Here is a 24,222-nt window from a genome sequence, read left to right as displayed (position 1 = left end):
CGCTCCCGACTCGAGGAACACTCGCCTGAGGCGGCACTAGCCGGCTGGCGGAGGATGCCGGATGCCGGAGTTCCCAGCCTGACCACCGCAGACCCGCGGGTTCCTCGGAGCCCGCGCCCCGGGACTCGCCCCTCCCCGGCCCCCGCGGGCACAACCGGCCCCGCCCCGCCCCGCCCCAGGCTCCGCCTCCAGCGCGGCTTTTAAGCTCTATAAAGTTCCTCTTTCCCACCTCGGTGTCTCAGTTTCACCACTTGAACTTGGGACCCACCGCTGCCCTCAGCTCCGAGTCCCAGGCAAGGTAAGATCTGAGACCCCGCAGGAGCACACGTGTGAGGCTGGCAACACAGGGAACCCGGAGGGCGAGACCAGCGGTCCCAAGGACCATCTCGAGGGCAGCGCAGGGACCCCAGCTTCAGAGCTGTGAGGGAGCACGCCCCTTGAGGGAACCCCGACTCCCACCCGTCTGTTCAGGGCCCGAAGCCTTTGTGCGGGCTCTGCGGAGGGCCCGGGAGCACTGCTCTCCCCCGCTCCAGTATCCCCACCACTCTGTGGGTCTGCCCAGTGCTCGCTGGGGGATGGGGGAGGCGCGAGAGGGCACGCGCTGGACCAGATGGGAGAATGGGGCTGTCAGGGCCTCAGGAGTGGCCGAGACGGGGCAGGCGAAGGGACCCACACTGGATGGCAGGCTTTCCCCCAGGCGACATCCCCTCACTCCCGAGGCTCCCGCTCTTGCTCCTGGTTCATAAGGGACCCAAACTCACCGCCGCCGCTGGCGCGTGGCTCCCTAGCTGATGGTGGAGAAGGAGGAGCTCCAAATTTGGGGCACTCGGGACCTGCGCTGTGCTGCATCGACCTCAGCCCTCCGCGGTCCCTCGCCCTCCCGGCACCCTCCCCTGTCTCAGCCCTCCCGCACGGGCCTCCAGGGTCCTGCTGAAGCTCCGCGCGCCGCACTCTCCCTCTACTTCGTTGCTGCGCTCCTCGCCAAGGGCCGGGTCTCTGCCGCTTATTGCTACCACTTGATCCTTGCTAGCTGGTGCGGGCTCAGGGGTATTCTGGGGACAAAGATTGAGGGTGCGGGAGAGGAGTTGCTGGGTGCTGAGCATCTGGGACGCCCCGACCGCAGACGAACCCACGTGAGATTGGCGCCCGGGGGGCCACCAAGAGAGTGTGAATTGGGGAGTGGGCAAGAGTGGAAACTGACAGTGAAGGGGGAAATGGACTGGCAATAACTCGGGGATGGGAAAAAAGGAGAGGGTGCTACGAATGAGTATGCAAACGGAGTGCCAAGAGTGGGGGCACTGGTGGCTGGATGTGGGAGTGCGCGCAAAGGCGAGAGTTGTGAGTCTGGGCTGTGGGGTGCGTGGCAAAGGAGAGTCCAGAAAGTGGGGTAGGGAGATCCACTCCGCGCAAGGCACGCTCTCCGGAGGAGTCAGGATTGTGCGCGCCAAGAGACGAGGCCCGCCCGCGGAGAAGGTGTCTCAGCTCAGGAACCTTGGATGACCTAGACTCGGTAGCGCGCCTCGCTGCCTCGGAGACTCCGGGGCCTCGTGGTCCTTGCCAGAGCTGCCTGGGACAGGATGCCCCAAGCCCTGTGCCGCGGTGGCTCAAGGGCGGCCCTGCTCTCCCCCGCAGCGCAGAGCCAGTGAGTGCAGGAGGCGGGTCCTGGGCGCGAGAGGGCGGCAGTCGGCGCGCTGGGCATGAACCTGGAGGGCGGTGGCGGCCGAGGCGGAGAGTTCGGCATGAGCTCAGTAAGCTGCGGCAACGGGAAACTCCGCCAGTGGCTGATCGACCAGATCGACAGCGGCAAATACCCCGGGCTGGTGTGGGAGAACGAGGAGAAGAGCATCTTCCGCATCCCCTGGAAGCACGCGGGCAAGCAGGACTACAACCGCGAGGAGGACGCCGCCCTCTTCAAGGTGACTCACACGTGGGGAGCCGGGGGCTGGATGGGGAGAGGGCCCCAGAGACCCCGACGGGGCCCGAACCGTGACCCGGCGTCCAGCCCAGTCCGTGCCCAGCGCCCGGCGATTCTCAGATGAAAGGGGACAGCACGGGACCGGCGGGATGGGGTGGGCCCAGCAGGGCGGTCTACCCGGGAGCATCAGGGGGCCGTCAGCCGAAGCTATGGGAGAGTTTCCACTTCTCTCGTGATTTCACAAACGAAAGACCGAGTCCCGATCCTGAACGGGTGCCGTGAGCAGCACCCAGAGTCCGAAGTGCCCGTAGAGGGCGGCGGTCCCAGGACGCCGGCTTGAGTGTCCTTGGTTGCATTTCTGTGGGTTCCTCTGTTTCCATCGGAGCCTCTTTCCTTGCCTGTGGATCCTTCCCGGCCTCCTTTGATCAACATGTCTCTCTCTCTGTGTCTCTTTCTGTGAGCGCCCATGAGTATGCTTCAGTCAGTCTGTTTTTCTGTCTCTCTCACTTTCTCATTGTCTCTGTTTTGCTATTTTTCTCTAGGGTTCTCTCTCTCTCTCTCTCTCTCTCTCTCTCTCTCTCTCTCCATATATATATATATATATATATATATATATATATATATATATATATATATATATATTTTTTTTTTTTCCCCCTTTGGTTCAGTCTCTTTTTGGTGTGCCTGCTCTCTTGCCCCAGCTCTCTTTGGGACCTTCCATCTGTATTTCTCCCTCTCTATTTCTCTGTCTGACTTCGTCTTTCCAAGTCTCTCTCTGGAAAATTTTCTTTCCTTCCTTTCTTCTTTCCTTCCTACCTTCCTTCCTTCCTTCCTTCCTTCCACTCTTTCTTCCTTTCTTCCTTTCTTCCTCTCTCTCTCTCTCTCTCTCTCTCTCTCTCTCTGTCTCTCTCTCTCTCTCTGGCTCTCTCTCCTTCCTTCCCTTCCTCCCACCCACTCTTTTGGGTTTCTCTCTTTTTCTTTCTCCTCTTCTACCTCTCTCCCTTTTAGGATCTCTATTTTGAGCCTCTCTCCAGACCTTTCTCTCTTTTCCTGTGTGTGCCTGTCATGATTGTTTCCCCCTAAAGCAGTTTACCCAGTGACCGGTGCCCAGCCCCACCACCTGTGGGCAGGACAGAAAAGGGGACTCCCTCAGGGATTTGCATTCAGAACACCTCAGACTGTCTGACAGCTCAGATGTACTCTGTGGGCAGCAGTTCATCCCACAGCCCACTGCCTAGCTCCAAGCAAACCATTTTAGAAATTGGGTGGCAGGCCTTTGCCAGGGGTCCTCCACATCTTACCCACCTTTTACAGATACTCAGGGAATGTTTAAACCACTTGTCTTCAACGCAGCCACGATGGAGACCAAGGTGACAGTATTTTACGTAGAAGACACCTAGTATATTTTTGGCCTACATTTTGAACAGCAGATTAAATTTGAAGAACCTAAACACCATTGTTTTCTTTAGAAATACAATCGCCAGATTCTTTTTCAAAGGACTTATATTTTTAACTTTTTCCCTCATCTTTCTTACCAGGCTTGGGCTCTATTTAAAGGAAAGTTCCGAGAAGGCATTGACAAGCCAGATCCACCAACCTGGAAGACACGTCTACGATGTGCTTTGAATAAGAGCAATGACTTTGAGGAACTGGTTGACAGAAGCCAGCTGGACATCTCAGACCCCTACAAAGTATACAGGATTGTTCCCGAGGGAGCCAAAAAAGGTGGGACTTCCTGAGTGTGGGCCACAAAATATTGGTGGTCTGACACTTGTAACACCTTCATTTCATTCTGAGGCTCACTTTTCTAGTTTTGTTTTTTTATAGCCTGCCTGCCATCTGCCTCACGTTCAAGCCAGCAGGCTCGTTGTCCAAATCCTCTGGGTCATCAGGTGGAGTTCTTGTGTTAGTGTAGGATACTTTCTCAGACTACACGTCTCTACCAGGGTGTGTGTGCACATGCATGTGGACATCTGCTATGTGCACATGTGTGTGTTTTCCAGTTAGGTGTATTAAGATATGGGCCAGTTAGGTTTATTAAGATATGGGCCAAATTTCCAAACAGAAAATGGAAAACTTGCTCAAAGCTTTACTTATCTATTAGTCTTTCATGATTAACCATTTTGTAGAAGGGAAGCATACATATATCCATAAATAGTTACTATTTATAGCAATAAAAATGTCAACTTTTTGAGTCTACTATTGTCAGCTGGGATGCTTATTAAAATTCAGATTCACTCTTTCCAAGATTCTGACCAGTGTATCAGAGTGGAGCCCAGGACTCTGCATTTTAAACGACCATACAGGTGACCTCACTTGCAGAACATTTTGCTGATGGGGCCCTTTATGTCCCCATGTCTTACCCACCTTTTACAGCATATTCACACACAGCATTCCATTTATTTCTCTACCTGTCCTGCATAAATAAGTCAGACCTTGTAGATTTCAGTTTAATGGAATGAACAGGTAATTGCTCAAGGGAATTGCTGAAAAATGCCTTATTTGTCAACACTGTGTTATGCATTCTAGGAATTAAATCCTCAGATATTTTTCTAACACTTGACGTTTAGTTTTGTCAGTTCCTTTTTTCTCACTGGGCCATTTCCCTTTTGTACAAACACGCAGGAGCAAAGCAGCTCACCCTGGAGGACCCACAGATGACTATGAGCCACCCGTATACCATGACAACTCCTTACACCTCACTCCCAGCTCAGGTATGGTGGACGTTGCAGAGCTTTGAGAAGGGAAGGCTGGGTCTGTGTGAGGCTGTACAGTGGGAAAATACACAAGCAAAAACAGCATAACTTCATTTTTGCTATTAGTCAAGCAGCCAAAACAAATCCCTGGTCATTGAATGAATGTCTCACTTTCTACCTGGCTTTGTTATCAGCGTTGGTTTTAAGTAGGGGAGGGGTAGGTATGTCTGCCTGCTGGTGTAGACTTCTATTACTGATTCTGAAATCTGGAAAACAGACCTATAGAAGTTAAACATTTTGGAAGTTGTGTTCTATCATGTGAAACCACAGGGCAGCTGATGTCTGTAGACTTTTCTAGTGTGAATTACAACTCTGTTGTACTCCCTTGGGTGGGAAACAGGCAAACCCTCTTACAGTGCTTTTGGTGCCAGGTTTAACCATATGACGAAGCTTAAATAAATCTTTATTTACAACACTGTCTCCATTGTGCTTTTCTGATTCTTTATGGCTAGTTTTCACCTAGTGTGATGAGCCATGCCCTCCAAAGACTTTCAGATGGTGAAGTTATTTGGCTGCTGGCCAAATAAGAGAGTCCCTGCTGAGTGTGGGCGGATATAAAGGAAATCTGCCCCTTTCCCCATGCCAGCTAGCTGGTTTTTGCCGAGCTTGTGGCTTTCATCTTAGCTCCTTCCCTGTATTCTTTTAGCAGGTTCATAACTACATGATGCCATCCCACGACCGAAGCTGGAGGGAGTACGTCCCTGATCAGCCACATCCTGAAATCCCATATCAATGTCCTGTGACATTTGGACCCCGAAGCCACCACTGGCAAGGCCCAGCTTGTGAAAACGGTGAGGACTGTGCTGGGGCTGGTTCCCATGGCTGCCACTGGCTCAGCCAAAGGGCCCTGATCTGTCCTTTTGGGCAGTACTGCAGTTCTCTCCTTTCTCAGAGCTGCTGGGAAGGAGAGGTTTCTCTCTCCTGTGGGATGGTAAGATCCTCAGAGGAAGGATGCCAAGCTTTACTGACACCTGGCCTACTGTGTGCTAGGACCTATGCTCATAACTACCTTATCTGGGGTCTTATTTAAGCATCGCAGAGGTCCTTCCAGTTAGCTAAAAACTGCTCCATTTTTTATAGAGGCAAGCTCACAGAATGTACCTTATGAAAGTGAGGGGCTGGAATTCAGTTTCAGATCTCCTAACCCCATTTAAGATAGGTGATGTCAGATATCAAACTAGTTGGCTATGTTTTGTAAATGATCTATTCAATAGGTTAATATTTTTCATCCTCCCCAAATTATCTTAAGCTTTATTTTTAATCTTTGGCAGAAAATAGATTTTAGGAGTCTTCCCCCCTCCTAAAATCCTGGATTGTACCTTAATGTTGACTGAGGGCCACATAATCTCGCTGGTCTGTTTCCAACTACACATCTGTAAAATAGTTTTACTACATCTGTGCTTGACCCCTCCCTTTAAAGGGACACCAGGAGATTACTGAACTAGTGTATTTCTCTTACCTAATGCTGTGCCCATTTCAGTTGTCCTTGGGATTAGAGGTGATAATAAAAAGGGAATGATTGAACACTGAAGAAAAACCCATAAAAAGTCTCCACAGGGAGCCTAGCGCTGGTGTTGGAGCCCAAAGATCTTTGCTCACTCTGGATTAGATGTGGTTCCAGGCCTGGGAGTTCCCCAGACATCAAGTGGAGAGAAAATTTCACATAATATGTTCAACACAGCAAAACACAAGCTTAGAACTTTTGAGTTAGTTATTTAAGTGGAAATCCTCAGAAGGGTCTTCTGTACGTTTTAGGAATATTTTTCCCCTTTAGAATTTGGTCAGTTTCCCTTTTTGTAGTCATGTTCAGGTTACTCTTGGCTTACGGTATTGAAGAAGTACACCATTATTTAAGATTTGTATTTAATGGCATGTTTACAAAAAAAAAACCCTCAGAATTCAATTTTTTTAGTTTTTCAAGAATGATTTGCGGCAAAGGTTGTTTTCCGTATCATAGAGGAGGAATTAGCTAATGTTAAACTGGTTTCTAAAGTTCAGAGCCAGTACATCAGGCTCTACTGAACTAATAACCTTAGTAAAGAGACAATGCCTAGAACTGTTCAATAAGATTGAGTAGGAAGACGTATTTTGAAACACAGGTGACATTAAATAAAGTGCCAGCAAAATTAGGTTCTGCTATATAGTCTTTCTCTATTAATGTTTAATGTTGTGCTGCCAAGAGACATGGTTCAGTTTTCTCCCGAATCCAGCAGTAACAAGCAAAAGAAACACAGAGTAAGCAATGTATAAGTTTTTAACTGGGCTCTTTGGAATGAGAATTCATATAGACCTGAGCTGCTCAGTTCTGCTGTGAACTTGCTGTGTGAACAGGGGTAAATTACCTCATTTGTCTGAGTCTCAGTTTCCCTGTTCATCATATGGAGGGATGTTGGTGAAAGGGTGCAAACTTCCAATTATAAGACGAATAAGTTCTGGGGATCTAACATAATATACAGCATGGTGACTATAATTTACAATATGATATTGAAAGTTGCTAAGAGAGTAGATTTCAAATGCTTTCAACACACACACACACACACACACGTAATTATGTGTGGTGATGAAGGTATTAATTAACTAAAAGAAAGAATGAAAAGAAAGAAGGGAAGAAGGGAGGGAGGGAGGATAAAAGGGAAAATTACAGAGGGCGAAATCCAAGTTTCCTTCCAAACTGTGAAAAGGTTCCCTCTCTCCTCCTTCGACTCTGGTTTTTCCCATCAGACTTCAGCTTGTCTTTGCCTCTTGAGAGAGCCAGTGGTTGGCTCTAGAGGGCCAGCCTAAAGCCCTTTTCTTCTAGGGTTGATGCACCTGCCTGAGGCTAAGCGGCCACACTTCAGGGAAAGATGGCCTCCTTATGTGTGGATGGACTCTGTTTAGACATCATCTGATTTCTATTTGCAAATACAGGTTGCCAGGTGACAGGAACCTTTTATGCTTGTGCCCCGCCTGAGTCCCAGGCCCCTGGAATCCCCATAGAGCCAAGCATAAGGTCTGCTGAAGCCTTGGCGCTCTCAGGTGAGTGTGGCGTCGGGTCTGGAGGCACCCACGGGGCCGGCTCTGCAATACTTACCCTTACCTTTGGGTAGATGTGATGTGTCAGTGAGCACAGCCTGTGGGCACTTGCTTCCCTCCTGCTGGTGCCTGGAATGGGCATGGGCACACCTGACTCCCCACCTGTGTGAATGAGGAGCACCATTAGGAAAGTTAGCACTGAGCAACCAGCTTATGATTCTGATGCAATTCTAGCACTGGCTGAGTCATTTTAAGTTCTCCAGTGGCTTATCTCTGAATTTCCAAGAATATGCAAACATTCCGGTTTCATTTACCAAGGGCCCCTCTTTAGCGAACATTCTCACAATGTAGTATAATTTCTTAGAAAAAAAACACAAGAGCGTCTCATTTTGAAAAGCTGATTACCCTTCCAGATTCAGCCACATACAGGTCCTCCTCAGCATCAGCATCAGTCTGCCTTCTGGGGCATTAGTTCTGCCTTCTGGGCCTCCATTGCATTCCCATGAGGATTGCGGTCTTCCTCTGAACTTTGATACTGCTTCCAAAAAAATACGAATTAGATCTGCTTTTCAAAGTTTTATTTCTAAAAGAATCCTGGCACCTCGGAGAGCTTACCTGTTTTAAGGAAGGCACCTCAAGATGTCCTAAGCATATGTGATATATGCGTATGTATTTTTTAGATAATGTTTTGGATTGTTTAAAAATGGAATTTGTATTTATATTAAAAACGAGTAGCTTAAGCTTCTGAATTATCACCTTGCCCCCACCCCTGGCTTCTTTAACAATCAGTGATAGAAAATATAAACTAAATTCTCAAGGTCTCAAGGAGACAAGAGTTGTGGGTGCCTTTCTTGCTCCCAGGGGAGCTGGAGTTTCTATCTTTTAGATCTTTTGGTTCTGGAGTTCTGAATGAGGTTGCTGCTTTTCTTCTCAGATGCTCCTGAGTAATGGAGGGGCAGAGATTTTCCAAGCAGAAAGGCTTGTGCTTGTTTTTAGAAATTTTCAAAACTTTTCTTAAGCACCTAAGACTTGTGTAGGTGACTAAAGAATAGGAAATAAACAGCTATTTGTATCACTCTGACCTCATGATTTCTGATGACATTAAATGAAATGAAACCTGCCCTGTAAGTCACCTCTAACGGCCTACACCCACTCTCATTAGGGCACCCAGCCATCTGAGTTAGCTCTCAGCCCTTGTTTACAGAGGTAGAAATTGAAGTGGAGAATTGAGACAGTATGTGGGTTAAGTCTCAAAACCTGCCATTGAGGAATAAGAAAGTTTTGTGGGTTTCTGTTTTTGATATGCATAATACAGATTAATTACCGCCTTGAAAGCATTTATTAGAGAACTGCAATTCCCATTCGTTTTTCCATCCCATGCAGTTACCGTGGGTAGCTATTGCCTACCCATGAGGTCCTTTTGCATTTCAGTGAAGGTGCCCTTTGCAAACCAAGCTTGTTCCTTTCAGTATATGGGTCATATTTTAAAGAAGGTTCTGAAATCAGCAAAATTGCATAAATGAATTCATTTTGTCTAATGTTTTTGAAAGGACAGTTTTAGAGTTATTTTCAAACTTAAACACATAGCTTTAGTGGGTTTTCAGCAGACTTTATTCTCAGAACATTTCTCTCATTGATTCCTTTCTTTCCACATAGATTAATTTTATTATACAAGTAGTACATACACAGTGTGAAAACTAATTTTAAAAATCAGAAAAGCAAAAATGGAAAATAAAAACATCACATTCCCATCACCCAGAGATCTCCACTGTTAAAGCTTTAGTGCTTAGCCTTCTGGGAACTTTAATGTGTATAAATATACATATATATATATATATATATATATATATATATATATATATATATATATATTTACCTAAATGACATCATATTGATAATTTTAGGGTAGTTTCAGATGCATGGGCATATTTACTTTTTCTTTTTTCCTGAAACATTGTTATATTCTTTTTGCTAGCAGAAATTAAATTTAGGATTTCCTTCAAAATCAAAATTGATTGTCATGCTTAAAGATGAATTTTTGTTCAGTTTGTCTAAAATGACTTAGTATGTTAGACGTGTTTTGTCATCACCACTACCACCATCACTAAAAAAAAAAAAAAAGAACAGAGAGAGAAAGAAAATGACATAGAAAGTTCTTAACAGTGGTGCTCTCTAATACAAGTCAAACATATTTTGCAGAAAATTACTAAAAGGTATGCTCCCCTCCCCCAAAAAATAATAACCCACATCACATAATTCTGGGAAACGCTGAGTTAAAAAACATGAAACCGATTTCTTGTGGGACTTCTTGAATGTCTCTCATTGTCTTTGAAGCTCCAGGAGGGAGATAAGGGCATGAGCATTTCCTAGACTTCCTGACCTTGGGATGTTTTACTTTCTACAGAGCATCTTGGGACACCAGTGTCCCACCAAATACTTTGTTCTGGCTAGTGGTTTGGCACCCTTGTGGTAACACAGTGCTCCTTGGTCCCTCAGCACTGACCTGAAGTCCTGTCTTTGCAGACTGCCGACTCCACATCTGCTTGTACTACCGGGAGATCCTGGTGAAAGAGGTGACCACGGCCAGCCCCGAAGGCTGTCGGATCTCCCATGGGCACACCTACGATGCCAGTAACCTGGACCAGGTTCTCTTCCCATACCCCGAGGACAATGGCCAGAGGAAAAACATCGAGAAACTGCTGAACCACCTGGAAAGGGGTGTGGTCCTCTGGATGGCTCCGGATGGGCTCTATGCCAAACGGCTCTGCCAGAGCAGGATCTACTGGGACGGACCTTTGGCACTGTGTGGCGACCGGCCCAACAAGCTGGAGAGAGACCAGACCTGTAAGCTCTTTGACACACAGCAGTTTTTATCAGGTAATGTACCTAATTATTGGTCAGAATGGAGTGCCCCATACCTGTAAGCCTTACCGAGAGAGAATGGAGGTGGTGATGGCATGTCTGCCACAGTGGTCAAAAACAGAAGGCCACTTCCACCTGGACAGAGATCTTCTGTGAATCTCTGAAACCCACCTGGGCATAATCCCAGAATAGGTTTCTAGTTTGGTTCGCATCTCACCTCTCCTGTTACTACCACTCCTGTGTACCACTGAGGGGTGTGAAGAAGAGGGAGATCACCAAGGAGGCTGTGGTTCAGGCTGATGACTTGAAATTCTGGAGTTCAACAGTCACCTAGTAATGAGGTTCACGTTTTATTGGCAGTATGAGCTGTGCAAGCATGTCTGTTGATGTTTCAGCTCTTTGAAGAAGGTTCTTAGGAAAATTGCAAATGTTAGAAGTCTATTGCTAACATTCTTGGTTGTGAGATGTATCATCTTTATGCAGCCCTCCAGCAGGTGGGACCAAGAATAGAGTATGTTGAACTGATTTGCAAAAGGGAAATTATGAGAAACCTATGAGCTATCTCTATGATAAGTCTGTTTCAAATCATATTTTCCAAAACCAGTAAGTTTGTTTTCCTATTTTTGATTCCATAACAATTAAATCATCCCAGGGCTGACTTTTATGAAACTACTGGCCAGGTTATTGTTGAAGCTTCACCCACAGTGTTCATTTAACTGTCTACATTGACACTGCTGCTTTTGGAGGAGAAAGCTATTCTAACCTGCCCACTAACTGCCAATATCCCTCCACCTTGTCCTCACCTGTCTATTATAAGCTCCTCCTTCAGAGACACCCAGTGTGTTTGGCTCTTCACATTCCTGTCCTTTTCCCAAATGTGCATCTTGGTTCAGTTCATTTAAAATAAAACTAAGCAGTGTGTCTGTGCTCTGGTTCCATTGACATGTGCTCAGCCTTTTGGGTGTGAGTTGCCCAGATTCTCTTAGGCTCATTCAAATTCTTTTTGGCACCCCCCCAAACAAATATCTCCCTAGAAATACTAAGCCTCCCACAGAGGTGTGACAAGACGAAGAGGGAGAGCTGAGTTTCTGATTGCCCAAGGCAGCATCATGGTGAGAAAGGCACAAGGGTCTGAATGCCCCTCTCACTGAGCTGTAAAATTGCCTCTGAGCCTGTGCTGTGACTGTCCCATCTGTGCTGGGGACCAGCATGGTCATTATGGGGAGGCCTGAGGGAGAGCCCAGAATGGCTGAGGGGTGCCCTGTCGACACCTTCTGTGCGGCAGTGGGGTCTGAGAGAGCCCACCAGCTTGGCCTCTTCTCAGAGATTGTGAATCTTAGTCTCTTTGGATCCAGAAACCACTGCAGGGCTGCTTCTTTTTGTTTTGTGTGTTTTTTGTTTTGTTTTTTGTTTTTTTAGTTTCAGGTGTACAAAATAATGTAATAGTTAGACGTTTACAAAGTGATAAGCCCTCTCCCCCAATCTACTACCGCTCTGACATTGTATACAGCTGTTACAATCCCATTGACTCTATCCCCTGTGCTGTACTCCACATCCTGTGACTATATATATATGATTATAGCTGACATTCAGTATTATTCAGCTTCAGCTTCAGGTGTTTTATTTAAGGCACCCCAGGGACGTGGCCCATTCCCCTGAGTTTATCTCAGCAAGCATGTTTTAGGAAGATGAGTTCCTCTTATGCTAACTAGGCTGTAAGTTGGGCTTGGAGTCACAGTGAACTGAGGTGGACAAGGCAAGAAGCAGGCAGACGTGATGGGCCGGCTGCGAGCATCCCCGGGCTGCCGGTTCACTTGCCTAGAATTTAGTATTTATCTTGAGCCACAGTTGTTTTTGTTTTCTTTTTATCTCATTCCTCTGTAACCAAGAGCTGTGCCTTTTGTCCACAGCAACCCCTTATCTTGAAGTGCTCACTAAGGAGCATAGAGGAACCTGGGACCTTACAAACTGAAGCTGTGCAGAGCAGCTTCTTTATAACCAAAGTTCCCACAGCACATCCTCTCGGTGCCAAGCACTGGAGGCTGGACTTTCTCAGAGAACTCTATCAAGTGCCACTCTGACGAGCTTGTGTGGGTGTAGTCTCAACCTCCTCAGTGCAGAACGCCTTTTATACGTTCTGACTAAGTATAAGTTCTGACTAAGTTGGCTGGGTTTGAATTGAATTCTGGAAGAAAATAAAGCAGAAAGTCAAATAGTGTAGTGAGTTAGCTAGAAACTTCTTCAGTTGAAGAGAACAGTGGAAATCTTTGATATGCACCCATTCAGGATTTGCAGTCTACTAGGGACAGCCCCCACAGGCAAAGCCCGAGGGTGTGGATCTGATAAAGACACAGCCTCGTGCTGTTCTGCAAAAGTAGCAGACTGTGTAAGCATGGTTCTTTTGCAGACATGACATCTGACTCTAGTGGAAAGAATAGGAGCAGCTAGAGGCATAAGAGTCATCTTGAATATGGGTGAGGAGACATGGGTCAATGTCAGGGGTTGAACCATGTCTTTGCAGCAGTACTCCAGTCTCTGTTTTGATCCTGAGGGCAGGAGGGGTGGCTTTAAGATATACACATCCACAAAAGTGGAGGCCCCTAGTGCTTCATCGCTACCCTTCTCATCTCAAATCACCTGTCCCAGAAGACAGGCAAGAAGAAGTCAGCTCAGAGTCACCCAGTTTGGTCCTAGTGCCAAGTGGGATGCAGCTACCCATAACCAATGTTCGGTCTCCAAGACAACGTCTAACATTTCCCGTGCTGCCTGAGTCACATAGTGGTCCTGGTTAGCACTGAGAGCAGACTATGAGATTTCAGCAGTTTTGAGGTGAGGTTTTTTTAAGTAATCCTGGGACAAGTCAGAAAATTCAGATTTTTTTCAAAGAAAATTCCTCCTTTTTATAAACTATTCTTTTGCTTCTACATGGCTACATTTCTTTCCTTTTTCTTCCTACTTTACTCCCTTCCGCTACCTTTTGCAACCTCATGGGTCCAAGGGCAGCAAAGCAAGGTACCTACTGGGGTCTGCAGTTAAGGACCCACTCAGAAAGAGAGTTCTCATTCCTATTTTAGTCTTCCAAATCATAGAGCAGTTGCTTCCTGCCTTAACCTGCTGTGCTCAGTGATGAGTGTTGCTGAGCGTGGTTTTTCTTTTCTTTTTCTTGTGTGGTTTCTCCAGAGCTGCAAGCCTTTGCTCACCATGGCCGCCCACTGCCAAGATTCCAGGTAACGCTGTGCTTTGGGGAAGAGTTTCCAGACCCTCAGAGGCAAAGGAAGCTCATCACTGCTCACGTAAGTATTTAGTCACATTCAAATGACTGATTGTTTCTCTGTCTTCATCAAGGGCAGTGCCCCATTCAGAGAAGTCTGAGATGAAAAGAAACTGTCAGGTGACCTGGGAAGCAGTGAGGAGGAGGCGTGGTTCAGTGGGTGCTGCAGGGCCTGCAGCTGGAAGCTGTCCAGCTGATCCTCACATGATGGAGAAGCTTCTCCCAAATGCGAAGCTGTCAACTGACTTGTGCATTTGGTAGATCTCCTCCAGATTTTCCCCACACCCTCTTTTATTTCTGGAGTTTTAGAAATTATTTAATTTTTGGAAACCAAGGGCCATGTGTTATTTGGAGGAGGCTAAATTTTGCAAAGCATTCAAGTGGATCAGACTATTGTCATGTTGTTCTCCAGAAGAGTTTAAGACAGGTTCAACTGTGGCAAGTAGACATCTTTTTTTCATGAAAAAGAAAAGAAATAAAAGGTTTCTATAGATAAAATTTAGCATTAATTTGCCACAGAAAAGAGTTTTGAATACCTAGGATTTTTGTATTTGAAAGCTTTACATTGCTACATAGCGTCAGGAGTTTTTAATAGACCCTGACAATGAGCAGCAAAGGTAAAAAATTATACCCAATAACCTAAAAATGCAGGTCATCTTTTAGTTCTGATCGGTTTCTTATTGAATAATAATAATAATAAACACTATCTAATCTTGAACATGCAGCCCCCCTTCTGTACTGTAAAATAAAAAAACAACCAATAAACAAAAATATAGTCCCATAGACTTCAGAATTCTCTCACGAATCCCCTCCAGTGATTGATACAATTACTGATATAATAATTGATATCTTGTTAACCACTGGGATTGTTAAACGACTAAATAAACTTGGCATTGATAAATAACATTTCAGAAGTTAAGCTCCCCCATCAGTCTGATTTTAAGGGTTTTGGATGCACTACCTTTCCTCTTAGGCAAGGTTCCTCAGGCAAGGGTCCCTGAAATCATGCTGTATGGTGCAGAAAAGGAAAATGGGGATGTATCCCCAGGACCTCCTACTCCCTTTATTATGGATTTAATTTATTTCAGGTACTTTAAATAAATTATGCTTAAGTTACTAAATATCAAATAACATAAAGGCTCAATTTAATAGCACAATTGACTGAAAATATTTGGTTTTCTTAGCTGTTGTAAAATCAGGAAAAGCTGAAAGTAGAAATTTTTTGGTGAATGTTATCCATGCTAATAACCAAACTAGATGGATTTGGGATCAATTAACTTTACCCACAATAGCAGTTTTGTTATTGATTTTGTTTCTTTTTCTTTTCTCTTTGGTTTAGAAACATACAGTTTTTCTAGGTCATCCTGGAATCATAAATTGTTCAGGATGCGCCCTCTCATCCCTGTCAAACTGCAGTTGTAGAAAAATAAGCTCATTGGCCTAAATTACATTGACTATTACCTCACACTTCCTTTTAATGTGGCATTTTATCTGTTTTGGCTTCAGTCTCAAGACTGAAACATAAATTTCAAGCAGATAATTTAAAAGTATCATTTTTAACTTTAACTTCAATTGAAACCCAGAATAAGTAGATTTTGTTCCTAGAGGTTTGTGTATGGAGGGACTAACAAACAAATTAGTTCTTATGAAGGTCCCAAATATAAAATGTTTTGATGTGTTATAGCAAATAACTTTGGGCTTAACTTTACTGAGCCCTTGGATATTGAGTTATTTAATGATGAACCAATTGCAGGATGTTAAAATGAATGTCTTAGTAACGTCTTCTTAAAATCTCTTATTGAAGGTCGAACCTCTTCTAGCCAGACAACTGTATTATTTTGCTCAACAAAACAGTGGACATTTCCTAAGGGGCTATGATTTACCCGAACACATTAGCAGTCCAGAGGATTATCACAGATCTATTCGCCACTCCTCCATTCAAGAATGAAAAAACATCAAGACATGTGATTTTGTTTCATTGTAAATATCTGACTTTGACAAGAACAGCTGATTGAACCACCTCTTTTTCTTTTGAGGAATTTAGGGATTGGAACTTCAGTTCAACACTTGAGAATCTCAGCAAAAATATGTGTGGAAAATCCGCTCCATCTAATTAACAGATGAGCTTATTCCAAAACAAAGGATGGTCTTCAGGGTATTCTGCGGACTATCCTTGATGATAACTGTGAAAATTACCCAGAGGGTGTGTTTACATTTACTTAAATGCTATCTCTAATTTGATGTGGATTATTTCTTGCTTGAAGACTGAGAAAACTTGTGTTTCAATATTGATCACTAATTAGAGTGATGAAAGCACTTAAGTATTGTACTATTTCTCAGGGAAGTAAAATCTAAATTTGAGGCTACTCTGCCCACAAAAGAGATGGATTAACACATGCAGGAGATGTTGCTCTTATAGCACATGCTTGCCTGTAGAAGGAAACAGAATCTTCGAAGTCGGGCCACGCTGTCTCCAGCTTTGGGATGGCCCATCTCTCCACCTGGCCTGGGTCTCACTCCAGGGTGGGCTTTCAAACCTTGCCTTTTGCTGCCCCTGCTTGCTTTCTCTCTTTGGGTGTCCCTGGAAACCAGTTGGTAGACCCTTGCTTTTTTTTTGAGCCAAAAAACATTAGGGCTACCCTTGAGTAGTAATTTTTTTAAAATTGATGTAAAATTGATACGTAACATTATATGTTTCAGGAGTACATAATTCAACATCTGTATGCACTGCAAAGTGATCACCTGCAAAATCTAGTTGCCATTTTCACCATACAATTGGACCCCTTTACCATTTCACGGCCCCCCAACCCTGGTAACCAACAGCCTGCTCTCTGTATCTATGAGTTTGTTATTGTTTATTTTTGTTTTTAGATTCCATTTATGACTGAAATCATATGGTATTTGTCTTTCTTCATCTGACTTATTTTGCTTAGCATAATACCCTCAGGGTCCATCTGCATTGTTGCAAATGGCAAGATTTCATCGTTTTTGAATAATATTCATATAATATGCATTATATATGTGAAAAAATATATATATATATATATACCGGAGGTGCCAAAAAAATGTATATACATGACTTGTATTCATCTTTTGTTTTTGGTATATATTATTACAATTTTAATACAGTTTTTTCCCTTCTTAAAATGTGTATAAATTTTTTTGACACCCTCTGTGTGTGTATATATATATATATATATATATATATATATATATATCACATCTTCTTTATCCATTCATCCACTGATGGACACTTAGGTTGTTACCATATCTTGGTCATTGTAAATAATGCTGCAATGAACATAGGGATACACACACACACAGATATATATATATATATATATATATATATATATATATATATCTTTTCAAATTAATGTTTTTGTATTCTTCAGATAAAAACCCAGAAGTGGAATTGCTGGGTCACAAGGTAACCCTATTTTTAATCTCCATACTGTTTTCCACAGTGGCTGCACCAATCTGCAATCCCACCAACTGCACAAGGGTCCCTTTTCTCCACATCCTCATCAACATTTGTTGTTTGTTGATTTATTGATGATAGCCATTTTGACAGGTGGTATCTCATCATGGTTTTGATTTGCATTTCTCTGATGATTAATGACGTTGAGCATCTTTCCATATGTCTGTTGGCCAACTGCATGTCCTCTTTGGAGAAATGTCTCTTCATGTCCTCTGCCCATTTTTAAATCATGTTGCTTGTTTTTGTGTTGTTGAGCTGTATGATTTCTTTTTATATTTTGGATATTAACCCCGTGTCATATGTATGATTTGCAAATATTTTCTCCCATTCAGTAAGTTAGTTGCCTTTTCATTTTGATGGTGATTTCCTTCACTGTGTAGAAGCATTTTAGTTTGATGTAGTCCCATTTGTTGAGTTTTGCTTTTGTTTCCCTTGCCTTTGGAGTCAGATCCACTTGAGTACTACATTTTTATCTATCCTACAATCTAGTAATGACTAAGATTTTTTTGTTTGTCTTTTTGTCTCTCATTCTGAAGAAATTATTGCTAAAACTTTTTTCTTAAAGAAGAAAAAAGACAGATCAACAATTCAAGTACTAAGATACATTTTTGAAATTCGGTGACATTTCCCCTCTTATCCGTTTGTTTTGTTTGGCTATCAGTGATTTATCCATGACAACACTAAAGAGAAGGAGCCGGTGCTTTTCAAATTGGTGAACTCTGTTAGGAAAGATGATGACACGCTTGCACGGGTTGCATAACTGCAGACTCAGTGGGCTGTTTTTGCTTATTTTGTATATTATATGCTTCCTCATGCCAATAATGGTTTGACAGGGCCTTAAGATTCCTGGGCTTTTTCCAAATGCATCTTTTTGTAGAATCACTAAGATCTCCACTTGCCTAAATAAGCCTGACCACTTACTTGTTTGTTTTGGAAAAGTACAGATTTTTAGACTCTGCTGCCAGCATCCCATATTTTTGTCTTACCACAAAGTAAGTCCTATTACTTTCAGGCTCAGCAGAAGACTTGATAGTTCTCAAATATATGCCACTCTTATTCTAGTCTATTTTTCAGTTCATTCAACAAACTGTATCCCTTGCATTAGATGAAGTATAGCATTTATCCTGTTTAGGAAGCAATAAAACATTGGAATGTCATTTCTTTTTTTTTTTTTCATTTCTTAAAGACATTTTTAATGATAAAACAATTATATTAACTACAGAAAATGTAAACAATATAGAAGGGCAAAAAATAAGGCTCATGCTCCTTCTCAGCCCAACTCCTCCTCCCTAGAAGTGTTCACAAGAAGAGTTTGACTTATTCATGCAACACATTTCACTTTTCTATAAATATAAATAAACTTAAAAAAACCTCATGGACTCCTCTTGCACCCACTTTTATGCAGGGCCCTTTAGCCTAACAATACAGACTTACCTCATTCTTTTCAGTGGCATTGTTGTAGAACCCACTGCACCTGGGGCATCTCACTAGGTGCTCAGAACAAGCATATTTGGGCAGCAGATGGTATTTGTCATGAACTGCAGTAATTTATACATCTTATAGATGCAAAGTATTTTGGGGTAAATTATCCTAAGGGGTACATGAAAGCAAAAAGCAACCACTGATGCAGGCCCCAGTGTGTGGCCCTGTTCACTGCAGCATGTTTAGCCTACAGCAGCACCTCAGGGAGGCTTTGTGGCATCTGTCCTGGGTGTTGCATCTTCTTAATTCTCCAAGTAGATGCTTGATTTCTATTGCTTTTGTGATCTTCCTTCTTTTTTTTTTTTTTTTTTTTTTTCCAGTATTAATCAGCTTTACACTGGAGTTATATTTTCTGGAAAATGCAGTTGGCCTGGGGCACTTCCGCTCTTTCTCGTTATTACGCTCAACTATGTTGACTATGTTAATTTTGAGGGATCCAGAGTGCGTCTAGTGAATGAACTAATTATGAAATAATCAGGGTGAAGAATTCTGACAGTTGTCTCAGGACTTTGGAAAGGAATGGCTGCATGGTTCCTTGACTTGATAAAATGGGATTAGCAAACTAGAACAAACTAGTTTGTTCTCAATGAAAGATGCTGGTAAAGAGTTTAGCACTTGTTAATGCTACAATGCTTTGGATTGCAGGAAAAAAGTGTTTAAGTCTCACAGGTGCATTTTGTTGCCCTATTTCTTGTTCTTGGATTTGGTAAAACCATGGGTAGTAATTGATGTCTTCTGGAACACTAAAGAGAACCAGGGTAACCACTTCATTTCAAACCAAAACCTTGGAATCCCTTCACTCCTGAGCAAAACAGGAGTTAGTCACCCTACAGAGAACCCAGCAAGATTGTGTTTAAAGTAGGAAGAGGCTGTTCCATTGGGTGAGAAAATTTTAAATCCTACTGTGGAATAGGCAGCACGAAACGTGGTTATCACCTAAGCTCGGGTATGCTGAAGTTTGTGTTTAGAAAAAGATGTGCATCAGCTAAGACATGAACAAGACTTGCTTCCCCTGTCACCGTACGGGAATCCTGGAGCTGGAACAAGTCTGGGAGTCATGGTGCGGGGTCTGGTTTCAGTGGAAGAAGCTGAGCAGGGAGCGGCATCTTGAGTGGGCTCACTCCTGCACCAGAGAAGGCCCAAAAGTATTTTCTTGGTATAAGTTACTTCTTAGTAAAAATCCAAACACAGTGCCAGCCTCCTTTCATTACTCTTTTCCCATAGGAGAACGTTTTTCTGGAAGCAATGAGCTTCTTTAAGGGCTATATTTTTGTTAACTATCTCCCTAAGTAGCTGGTAGGACAGCCCTAATACAACATGTTGCATTAGGACTACCCCACCGCCTGTATTGTTCCACAGCTTGCTTTGTGACACCCGTCTGTGAGACTGATCCATGTCGATGGAGGTGGATCTCATCCATCCCTCATTAACTCGTTGAATAGCCTGTCACATAAATGTAGTGAAGGTCAATTTTGGGGGTATTTATTTTCACTGCTTTAAGGAAAGCATGTATATAAAATGTAGCAAAAGTGGAAAAGAGAGGCGATATGGAAGAGAGAACAGCCAACAGGCCGTTCCTCCAGAATAAAGTCATTTTGCTTTAGACTCTTGGAGATGGAAGAGACCTCCTAGGTAGTGGCGTTCACTCCCCTGCACCCCTTTTACAGGTGGACAGGACCAGGCAGCTCCCTTGATTCAATTTAATGCTGTGCTTACATTGTTGCCGTGCCTCTCAGGCAAGGGTGTCTGGAGAACTAGATTGGTCATTATGTGGACAATCCTTGTACATAATCATGTCATGAATTTTGGTATAAATTGCTTTTCAATGCAGATTGATATTTGTGATAATCTGGTGTTTTAGGTAGTTGATAAATAAAGACTTCTTAAAAAACAATCTGTTATGGACTGTGTGTGTTATTAAACACTTGTCTTATAGCTTTTTAAATACTTCCTCCTTCTGTTGCATTTTTTCAGCAAGGCTGCTTTGGCAGCCTGCTTCCTTCCTGGTTTTCATATACATCCCGAAAATCAGATTTCAAAGTGTTTAGCTTGTTTTTAAAAAATGCAAAACTGGTCCTAGCATTGGGCAGCTCTTCCAGCCCACGGAAACATCTAAGGAGAGTAGTGGACATCCTTTCTTTTCTCCCCCTCCTGTCCCTTAACAGGTCTAGTAAACCCAAGGAAATTGTTGTTAATGTGTCCTTTTATAGTCACAGGCCCTTTGATTTTGTCCTTGTTAAAGGGAGGGGAGGGGATGTAGGTTAACAAGCATCCTGAATGTGAAATGTAACAGAAAACTGTGGAGAAGAGCACACACATGAGATGAAATCTCCTGAGAGATGGACCCCTGGTGGCCTTTGGTGGCCTTCTGTCTGCTAACTCGTCTCTGCAGCCAGAGCAGGAGGCCTCCTTTCTCACTTGTTTTGCTCGATTTCTCATGTGACCTGTCCCCGTTAGCCCTATCAGTCTTACTAGACTGTTTGGAACACGGGAAGCACAGGGCTACACCTTGCGGTGTCAAAATCCTTGCAGTTGAAGATTGCTTGGAGCTGTTAGAAATACTTAGTTTGCAACTAAGAGCCCCAGGATAATTTTGAATTTGCTAAGTGGTAACTGAATAGAAATAATGGGAAAATAATGTATCACACTACTGCTTTTGGGGGCTTTATCTACTCAGCAAGTATGGATGGACTTGAATCAGTGTATATAAGCAAGTTATTTTTCAAGCAATATATCAACTCTTTATATCTAAAAGCGAGTTTCAAAGGGATTTTGAGCCCTTGAACATGTTGCTAAGTAATTTTACACCTCCCTTAGGTTCCAAGGTTTATAAACCTTTCTTTATACAGTGTGGAAATTTGACTGCATTGGATTCAGTTTCCTTGAAGCAAGTATTACCTTGACAAAGAAATAATTTTGTATAAAGTGCACTGGCCATGCTTATCCATACCAGAAAAACACTATCAAGTTCTACATCATCTCTCTGGAAAAGAAACTCCAGGGGTCATAATACCTCATTTTTTTTCTAGGACAAGCTATACTTAAATTAACTCAGGCAGAGAGATATCTTCTGAATAAGTGGAGAATTACAAATTACAGGACAGGTACCTGGAAAACCAGGTACTCCTTTGAGTGACTCCCACGCCTGCCAGGCAGGCAGTGTTGGCATGTGACTGTCCTCAGTGAATTCCTCGAGGCCAGAGGTGCCTTGCTGTGCTGTTGTCAGCTGGATGGCCTCCAGCCTCATTGTTTAGACCATCTGTCTGGCATACTCTATTGTAAAGTCCATTTTATTCCAGTACTTGAGTGAATGGTCAAAAGTTTGGAATCTGTGGAGTTCAAACAATGGACATTTTATTATCCTTAAAAGCATTTGCTTCTCTTCTTTATGTCAATTACAATTGACATTCCCCGCTCCTCCTTCCCCCACAGTCCCTGCCCCTTTCCCATTGGCTTGGGCACAGTGAGAATCATCTCAGTAAACATAACATCCTTTGCCTCTTATTTCTTCTCCTTCTGGGTCAGGTTTCCATAACAATCTTTACCTGGAAGAAAATCAGCAAATGTATCTGAAACTTCTACCTGTATTTCTTACCATTCCCTTCTCTGGTTTCATACTCCAGTCCTGCTCAACAATTGCAATTTCCAAAGGTGCCTCTCTTCCCTCTCTTGGAAGACGTCTGCTGCCATCTGCTCACCTGGCTAACTCCCTTTCCCCACTAGATCTCAGCTATGGAATCTTCTTTTCTGAAAGCATTTCTTCACTTCCCATGAATAGGTCAGGAGGCTTTCTCATTTGTACCCTGTTTGGGTCTGTGAGGATAATGTTGTTGAAGTATTTAAAAAGATGTTCCCCACTAACACCACTCTCCCCTGTTCTTACTCCCAAGTGGTCTAGCCATCGGTGCTTACTGCTGCAGGGCAGAAAGAAAATAACCTGCTGTCTGCTCCTGGCATTTTTCTTCCAAAGACAGGTTCTCAGGGAAAAAATAGAGGACTCATGGAATTTGGGAATTTAAGTAAGATAAATCCTTTCACTGCTCTGGCCTCCCACCCAAGATTAGAAAAAAATGCTCAGAGCTGAGGAAAGACGAAGGGAATGAGAAAAAATGAGTGCATTGAGTTCAGCACACACATGTGCATGAATGTGCGCGCACACACACACACACACACACACACACACACACATAGGTGTGTGCACACACGCCTTTGTCCACCACAGGAAGTGCAGCCGCTCAAGCTCAGCACCCCTTCCTGCCCGTGGGAAAACTTTTCTTCCCCGCCTCTCTCTTGGGTATAGTTCTTCCTGCCATGTCCCTCTGGACACCCTTCCACTCCAACGCTGGATGCTCTGTCCTCTGATCTATTATGTTGTGGATGAACCCTCTTTGGGCTTCCTGGCTGTGGCTACGGCCCTCCCTGTCACCCCCACTGTCCCGGCGGGCCTCCCTCCCTCACCCTCCACCCCCTTAACTCCTCCATGTTCACCCCTTGCTTTGCCCCCCCCCTTTAACTTCATGTGACTACTAAAGGTTGCTGATTTATATGTTCAATTGTGGTAAAATATACAAAAAGTAAAATGTCCCATTTTGTAGTGTATAGTTCAGTGACATTAAGTACATTTACTTAATGCTGTGCTACCATCACACCATCCTCCGGAACACTTTTCATCTTGCAAAACTGAAACTCTGTACCCACTGAACAATGACTTCCCACCCCTCAACCCCACCTTCCCAGACCCTGGCACCTATCATTCTACTTTCTGTCTGAATTTGACTACCTTTTATAAGTGGAATCATACAGTAGTGGTTCTTTTGTGGCTGGCTTATTTCAATGAGCGTAATGTTGTCAAAATTCATTCATGTTGCAGCTTGTGTCAGAATTTCCTTACTTTTTAAGGCTAAATAATATCCCATTGTATGTATATACCACGTTATGTTTATTCAATCATCCTTCCATGAACAGACATTTAGGTTTCTTCCTCCTTTTGGCTATTGTGAATAATGCTTCTATAAACATCGGGGTACAATTATCTGTTCGAGACCCTACTTTCAATTATTTGGGGTCTACATCGAATTGCTAGGTCATACGAGGTGTGACAATTAAGTTTGCGAACTTGCCACCATGTGCTTACTGCGCAAACAGCTCAGTGAGGTTTCCTAACCTTGGTATATCAGTGTCTCACAGCTGTGTTCGTGTCGACGTGTGGTGGTGTCTTGCTGAGTGGTGTTCGTTATTGTTGTTGTGTGTTTTTGTGTGCTGTTGTTGGAAATCTGAGCTTGAATTAGACCAATGAACAAACATTAAATTTCTTGTTAAACTTGGCAAGAGTGGAAGTGAAATCAGAGACATGTTAGTCCTAATTTATGGGGATAATGCCATGAAGAAAACAGCAGTGTACAAATAGATTAAACATTTTTCTGAGGGGAGAGAACACATCACT

At 43.5% G+C, this 24,222-nt stretch overlaps 1 protein-coding gene across 2 annotated transcripts; it reads left to right on the top strand.

Annotated features, from left to right (window-relative positions):
• Positions 1-157: 157 nt before the first annotated feature.
• Positions 158-20,673, top strand: IRF4 (interferon regulatory factor 4). 2 transcript variants are annotated; one of them, XM_019714892.2, is made up of 9 exons: positions 158-298; positions 1,633-1,916; positions 3,454-3,640; positions 4,541-4,629; positions 5,321-5,462; positions 7,579-7,686; positions 10,207-10,560; positions 13,726-13,838; positions 15,621-20,673. In XM_019714892.2, the coding sequence occupies exons 2-9, from the start codon at positions 1,698-1,700 to the stop codon at positions 15,762-15,764; spliced, it is 1,356 nt and encodes a 451-aa protein (XP_019570451.1). In that variant the 5' UTR covers positions 158-298; positions 1,633-1,697; the 3' UTR covers positions 15,765-20,673. The 2 variants fall into 2 exon arrangements, with proteins under 2 accessions (XP_019570451.1, XP_019570449.1); XM_019714890.2 differs by having other exon boundaries at positions 5,318-5,462.
• Positions 20,674-24,222: the final 3,549 nt, after the last annotated feature.

The sequence above is a fragment of the Rhinolophus sinicus genome, linkage group LG06, assembly GCF_036562045.2.
Source record: "Rhinolophus sinicus isolate RSC01 linkage group LG06, ASM3656204v1, whole genome shotgun sequence".
Lineage (NCBI taxonomy): Eukaryota > Metazoa > Chordata > Mammalia > Chiroptera > Rhinolophidae > Rhinolophus > Rhinolophus sinicus.
This window is presented reverse-complemented; position numbering and strand designations above follow the sequence as displayed.